Here is a 7,472-nt window from a genome sequence, read left to right on the forward strand (position 1 = left end):
CTCCAACGGAGACGTACTTCCCCTCAAAAGGAAGGAATTTCGGTAACACATCCTCGTCTTCACCGGATCCACTCTTGGTTATCTCTTATCTTTACTTGTGCAAGCTCTTTAGTGTTTGTTCCCTTGCTTGCTTGTGTGCTTGTTGTTGTTGCATCATATAGGTTGCTCACCTAGTTGCACATCTAGACAACCTACTTTGATGCAAAGTTTAATTTGGTAAAGAAAAGCTAAAAATTGGTAGTTGCCTATTCACCCCCCCCCTCTAGTCAACCATATCGATCCTTTCAGCGCGACACGTGGCGAATGACTGAGAGCGTGTCAAGTGACGCTGATCGTTGCGAGGCTCCCGAAGGAGCGCTCGTTAACTAATTGCTCCCCAACTTGATCATGTGGTTTCCTTAAAAAAACCTTGATCGTGTGGTGGAGAGCTTAGTTGAGACATAGCTAATTATTCTTTTAGCCTAAAAAGAGTTAATTCACTTTTTTTGTGGGAAGACATAACTAGAATTAGGAAGTCCGATTTTATTATTCTTTTAGCCTAAAAAGAGTTAATTCACTTTTTTTGCGGGAAGACATAATTAGAATTAGCAAGTCCGATTTTATTAGTTAAATTTATAATCAAAGTTTAATCTTAAATACAAGGTAACTCAGTAAACTCGACAAAAGAAAGCATAAGGTGTATTCCCATTTTTTTTTTGAAAAAAGGAGGTTAAGACCCCTGGTCTCTGCATCAATCGATGCGTATAGTCATTTTTATTTATTATTTAACATAGGTCGAGCAAAAATATACATCAACCTATTCGAAGCCATCACTCACACCTACAAAACTTGATAATGTGAAGTGCTCTCACTCTCTATCTCTAAAATCGGTGTCGTCGCCGATCCATCATCATAACATATCGGAACCCACAGCCGGTGCAGCAGACCTAAAGCGTACACCATATGCACACGTTTTAGACGCTACCATCATCATCGAACCGATGACGCATCTTCAAGAGAGAGATCTGCATCATCCTTGCCAGTCCGTTCATCCGTCGACACCACCACGGCGCCCAACGGCACCACCACCCCGCGCTCGTCCGTCCAGACGCGAAGATTCTGGAAGATCTGTCTTGCGTAGCACCTGTCGACCAAGCATGACACAACGTAGCACCTGTCGCTCAAGCATGACTTGAAATCTCTACTGAAAGCTCCGTGCAAGACGAAGCCGCTCCACCTCCTGTCTCTGTCTTCCAGCTTTGCTCCACAAACGATGCTCCCAAGAGAGAAAACGACACCACAGTACCGCCATCGTCCGATTTGGAAGACCGGATCCTAGGTTTTTCCCGGAGCAGCACGAGTGGGTCAACAGTAGTTACACAACGATGCCTTCATCAAGGTAACGATGCAGAACGCCACCATCGCCTGCCATCGGCTCGGTTTTCACCGGCAACTATGCCTTCTCAACTCGCAACCAAAACTAGATGGCGGATCTCGAGATCTGACTATCCAGGCTCAGGCCGACCACCTTCGACGGAGGAGATGGCCACCACCCTCGGTGGCACCGGCTAAATCAGATGCAGCGCCAAACCGCCAGGAAAGATGAAGACCGAAGGGCAATCTCGCGCCGCCGGGGGGGGGGGGGGGGCGGCCGGCCTAGGAGCGATCCTGTTGCGTGCCCGAGGTGTATCCCGACATGGACTCGAACAATCGAAGAACCGCAAGATCGATCGATATCTCATGGATCGAGAAGAAAAACTTAAGAAGATGGACGTCACCGAGGAGGCCGCCGTGAGATACACTAATATGTATTGGCTAGATCTTGTGAGCTCCAAATCGGCGCGTTGCAAGGAAGAGAGGATCTTCGAGCGTGGCCTGGTGGTCCCGCTTAAAGCGGCCGACGCCGACTCGTACATGACGCTCGGCATCAACGGCGCACTGGTGAGCATGAAGGGCCGTGACTTGACAATCGTCGACAGGAGCTGCACGTACGTCGGCCAGATGGTCGTGTCGGGGTCGGACATCGGCGTCTCCACGACGCTTGATCTCGTCCAGGTCAACGCCCACGGTGAAGCAACAAAGACCATCCGCGGCGTGCGGCCGTCCGGCCTCCGGCGCGTTAGGGCTCTCAGCCTCGGCGACTACGTGGTGTCCGGGCCGTGGCTGGGCCGGGTGGTCCAGGTGTTCCTGGACGTCGATGTGGTGTTCGACGACGGTGCCGTCTGCAAGGTCACCGATGCGGAGCCCAAGAAGCTACAAGCGGCGAACACGGTGGCTACTTTCCGCCTGGAGATGAACTGCGCCTTCTACCCCGGTGACCGTGGCGACCCCTCGGCCGTCTTCAGGGAGTCACAATGGCTAGATGGCAACTGGAAGCCGGAGCACGAAGTGGGCTCGATCTCCAGGGTGGAGATAGTCAGCGTCCTTGTCTACTGGGTCGCGTCGGCGCACGGCGGCACCGATGAGCAAGTCCTCGAGATGTCTACGCCTTCGGCCTACCAGAATCCTAGTGACCTGACATTCTTCTGCTCCTCACTCGATCTCCAGGGTGGAGATAGCACTACTAGGAAAAGGGCTACTAATGGCGCACCAGTTTTGCCTACTAATGACGCATCACTGGTGCGCCATTAGTATCACGCCACTAGTATAGGCCACGGTGCGCCATTAGTATAGGCCACTGGTGCGCCATTAGTATTTTTGAATTTTGAAGGCAGGAAAATAATAGTGGCGCACCGTCTAACCCCCACCGTGCGCCATTGCTATTTTTGAATTTTGAATTTGGATCTGGATCGTGATTTTTTTGCCCATTTTTTGCTCGTCTTTTTTGCTCGTTTTTTGGCACGATATTTTTTCAAATTTTGTTCCTGTTTTTGAATCTTGTACGTTCTTTTGCCGTGTTCTTTTGCCGGAGAGGAGGAGGAGGAGGTCACCGGAGAGGCGCTCGCCTACATCGCCGGAGAGGAGGAGGAGGAGGAGTTCGCCGGAGAGGAGGAGGAGGAGGTCGCCGGAAAGGAGTTCACCCGAGCATCGGAGAGGAGGAAGGAGAAACCATGAGGGGATGGGAGGAGAGGAGGGAGGAGGAGGGCGCCGGAGAGGAGGAGAGTAGTCTGGTGGAGGAGAGAAGGGGAGATGGAGTGGAGGAGAGGTGGAGTGGAGGAGAAGAATGAAGAGGTAAGGAGGAGAGGCCCACGCCCAGCCATATATACGGCATAGTAATGGCGCACCGCGGGCAGGGGCGCCATTACTAACTTTTTTTTTGGTTTATTTTGAATTTTGAAGGCAGGAAGATACTAATGGCGCACCATGGGCAGGTGCGCCATTAGTAACTTTTTTTTTATTTTTTTGACTTATTTTGAATTTTGAAAGCGAGAAGATAGTAATGGCGCACTATGGGTAGGTGCACCATTAGTAAGTTTAAATTTTTTTGAATATTTTTGCCTCTCCAGATCTTAAAAGTCCCGTATCTTTTTTTCTGTTAGGTTTTTGAGGATTTTGAAAATGTTTAACGGGGTTCCTGTTAAATTCGGATGTAACTTTTTGAGTAGATGATTTTTCATATAAAAAACTTTTTTATCCGAGTTCGTAAGCAAAAGTTATGGCCATTTTACGAATTCTCGAGAGATTTCGCAAATAAAGTCGAAATTCATATTTGTAAATTTTCACAACAACTAGACCACATATCACATGGGAAACTTTTTTTTTGACATTTCCATCATTTTTTCTAAATTTTTTTTAAACTGAAAAGGCGGTCAGGGGGGAAGGGAGTGCATTCGGTGGAAGTGATGGCCAAGTTACTAATGGCGCACCGTGGCATGGTGCGCCATTACTATATACTAATGGTACGCCATTATGGTGCGCCATTAGTAGTTTTGCAAAAAATTAAATTAATTTTTTTTACTAATGACGTACCGTGGATGTGGTGCGCCATTAGTATTTGAACACTAATGGCGCACCAACACATGATGCGTCATTAGTATATAGTAATGGCGCACCACATATCTGATGCGCCATTAGTATCAATTTCATCTATAGTCCTTTTCCTAATAGTGTAGTCAGCGTCTTTGTCTACTGGGTCGCGTCGGCGCACGGTGGCACCGATGAGCAAGTCCTCGAGATGTCTGCGCCTTCGGCCTACCATAATCCTAATGATCTGACATTCTTCTGCTCCTCATTCGATTGCAGCTGGGGGCTGGGCGACCGCTGCTTTCTCATTACAAAAACCGATGAGGACGATACTTCCGATCATCACCACCAGGACGAGCCATTGCATGCACTGCCCACCATGACCGTCTCCAGCACTCGTACCATCGTCGACGTGCTGTGGCAGGACGGCACACGGCAGCATGGGGCACCGTCGATCTCACTCAACCCCTCCGAGTGCACGGATGAGCACGAGTTTTTCCCTGGGCAGTACGTTTTTGACAACGCTCCTATGGATGTCACGGCTGGTGTAGTTGGAGATGACGACATCGTGAGTGCCACCGACGATGCATCGACGCGGCGCGTCGGGGTCGTGAGAAGCCTGAATTCCAATGATCACACGGTGCAGGTGTCGTGGATCAAGGCTAACAATGAGGCCGGCAACCTAAGCTTGGAGGTCGAGTGCGACAGTACTACCGCAAGTGCATATGATCTGAGCAGGGATCCTGATCACTCCGTTTTCTATGGAGACATCGTCGTTCGTCTGCTACCAAGCGTCGCTGGAAGTACACCAGCAGTGGTAGTGCAGCAACCACAGGCCCCCGCCGATCTTTCATGGGTTGGACAAGTTGTTAACCTCTGTGTCGACGGCCACGTCCAAGTCAAGTGGGGTGATGGCACCACGTCAATGGTATGCATGCATGCATGGATCTTTTGCCACTAGCTACTCGATCGACTTAATTCATTGCCCTTCGTGAGAAACATAATAATATGTAGGGGTACAATGTCTCTCATATCTCTATTTTCAGGTATTGCCCCATGAGATCAGTGTTGTCAACAAGGATAACTACACTCAACTGCAGGCTGAGATGGAGAACTGGGCGGAGGAGGACGCCGTCGTCGATGATCCTCATGATGAATCGGATGCTATCAACGTGGTATTTATCTACCTAGCTACTCCCTCCGTTTCAAAATAGACGACCCAACTTTATATTAAAGTTAGTATAAAATTGAGTCATCTATTTTAAAACGAAGGAAGTAGCTTAGAAACATCATCTCATGTATCTCGACGCAAACCCCGTTAATTATGTGCGTAATATCATGCATTAACGTACGCAGTAATCATGTGTGGTATATCTTATACCCAATTACAGGACAATGATCCAACAGATACTACAAGTGTCGAAGGCGATGACGGTTTTGTGGATGAACTAGATGGCCCTGCAGCCGTGACCATGCAGAATTTGGCGCATGTATCTGCGGGAAGCCACGAAGACCCTAACGTTGGTGGCGCTGCAACAGGGTACAACATTGCTGATCTCGCAGCAAGAAGCGATGCCGGTGTCGATGCTAGTGACGGCGACTCTGTGCAGGATGTGGTGAAGGTCACAGATGTCACAGGTGATGACGATCGTCCATTTAACTTGCCACATTTCGATGTAGTGCAGAGCCCTCCGGATGATCACCATTACCTTGACACCACGGACCAGGTAGGTGCACTAAGAGAAGTCATCCTCCTCAATTTTGCGCCTTTTTAGATTTGATGTAGCAGTGTTCTTTCTTTTGTCAAATGAACTACAGGGCAGCGCTGGCAGAAAGAGATGGGTCAAGACGGTGCAAAAAGAGTGGAAAATACTGGAGAATAGCTTACCAGGTATCTCGCATAAGTCCATAACCGTATGGTGCATCTAAATTTAGTTCCACCAGGATTTGGCTAAGTGATTCTAAAAATGGTAACTTGGATTTGTTTTTGTCTCACCTACTTGTACCTTTTCTAGAGAAAAATGCAAGTCACTCGGCTGAAGTTGCACTTCTTAGAAATATACATGGATAAGAAAATCTAGGTGAACTTAGTATTTGAAAATCCCAGAAGCGTATCTATGCCTCAATATATATGTTTCAAGCCCGTAAAGTGTTTGAAAATAGAAGAAATAGAAGAGTGTTTGAAAATAAACAACAAACGGTCGATATATCATGATTGCTCAGACCAAGTGTGATGCCTACCAATGGTTAAAAGCCGAAGCATAGTGTTTGGAGTCGTTTTTCATTTAGGTAGTGGTCGTGGTCGCCGTACAAGGAACAGAAAAGTGTTTGAAAATAGGCGACAAATTCTCATGGTCCATATCCTGGTTGTTCAGACCAAGTGTGATGCCTACCAATGGTTCAAAGCCAGAGCAAAGTGTTTGGAATCGTTGTTCACTTAGGTCACGATCTTGTTTGTCTTAGGTTAGTTTTTGGGTCGTTGTTAGAACATGTTAGTTGCTAATCTTCGTTAGTCATTATTCTTTCTTTTTTGTATCTTGATCTTTGTAAGGTTAAGACTTTGTATGACCTCTTTTCTCCTTCTATAAGATCACATGCAGTCCTTATGCAAGGTTTGAAAAAGGGAATAATAAATGACATATGGCGATGAATGAGATTGACATCGATATTTGCATGTGCAGATGGTATCTACGTTCGGGCATTCGAGGGACGCATGGACCTGCTCCGGGTGGCGATGGTGGGTGCGAGCGGTACACCGTACCAGGACGGGCTCTTCTTTTTCGACATGCAGCTGCCGCCGTCCTACCCAGCCGTGCCGCCGCAGGTCTACTACCACTCGTTCGGCCTACACCTCAATCCAAACCTCTATCCCAGCGGTACGGTGTGCCTGAGCCTGTTCAAAACCTTCGACGGCGAGGGCACAGAGGTCTGGTCGCCGGGAACATCAAGCCTGCTCCAGGTCGTCGTCTCCCTTCAAGCACTTGTCCTCAACGACCAACCCTACTATAACGAGGCCAGCCTTGAGGCGCTGATCAATACGCCGGAGGGCCACCGCAACGCGTTGCCCTACTGCGAGAACGCCTTCCTGCTCAGCCGGCGGACCATGCTACACCTGGTGCGCCGACCGCCCCAGGGGTTCGAGGGGTTCGTGAAGGACCACTTCCGCCGTCAGGGGAGGTACGTGCTCAGGATGTGTGAGGCATACCTGAAAGGATGCGTGCCTGTTGAAGAGGGGGGCATGGAACTACCCTGCTCGGCCGGCTTCAAGATCGCGCTTGCCAATGTGGTGCCGAGGCTCGTGGCTGCCTTCACAATGAATTAATGCCTTCACAATGATTGGCGACGAAGGCAAAGGGTACGACCTCACCAGCACAACCACCCAATTCTCATAGTACAATACAATTAACTCATCTCAGTCTCAGTGATCTGGAGGCATTAATTCATTACTGTACTACTTGTTTTAGGATTATTTTGTGCTTTTTTTTGCAACTGAGGGTTTATTTTATTCATTATTTCTTGTTTGCATTGTTAACAGGAATGCACACTATGGGGTGCGACCACTGCACTCAGTGGTTACCACCACCCGATAG

The 7,472-nt window shown here is 48.5% G+C and overlaps 1 protein-coding gene across 1 annotated transcript; it reads left to right on the forward strand.

Moving 5' to 3' along the window:
- Nucleotides 1-1,746: 1,746 nt before the first annotated feature.
- Nucleotides 1,747-7,204, forward strand: LOC125526441 (probable ubiquitin-conjugating enzyme E2 23). The gene is made up of 6 exons (XM_048691147.1): nucleotides 1,747-2,527; nucleotides 4,032-4,810; nucleotides 4,929-5,057; nucleotides 5,274-5,609; nucleotides 5,701-5,773; nucleotides 6,564-7,204. The coding sequence occupies exons 1-6, from the start codon at nucleotides 1,747-1,749 to the stop codon at nucleotides 7,202-7,204; spliced, it is 2,739 nt and encodes a 912-aa protein (XP_048547104.1).
- Nucleotides 7,205-7,472: the final 268 nt, after the last annotated feature.

The sequence above is a fragment of the Triticum urartu genome, unplaced genomic scaffold, assembly GCF_003073215.2.
Source record: "Triticum urartu cultivar G1812 unplaced genomic scaffold, Tu2.1 TuUngrouped_contig_10133, whole genome shotgun sequence".
Lineage (NCBI taxonomy): Eukaryota > Viridiplantae > Streptophyta > Magnoliopsida > Poales > Poaceae > Triticum > Triticum urartu.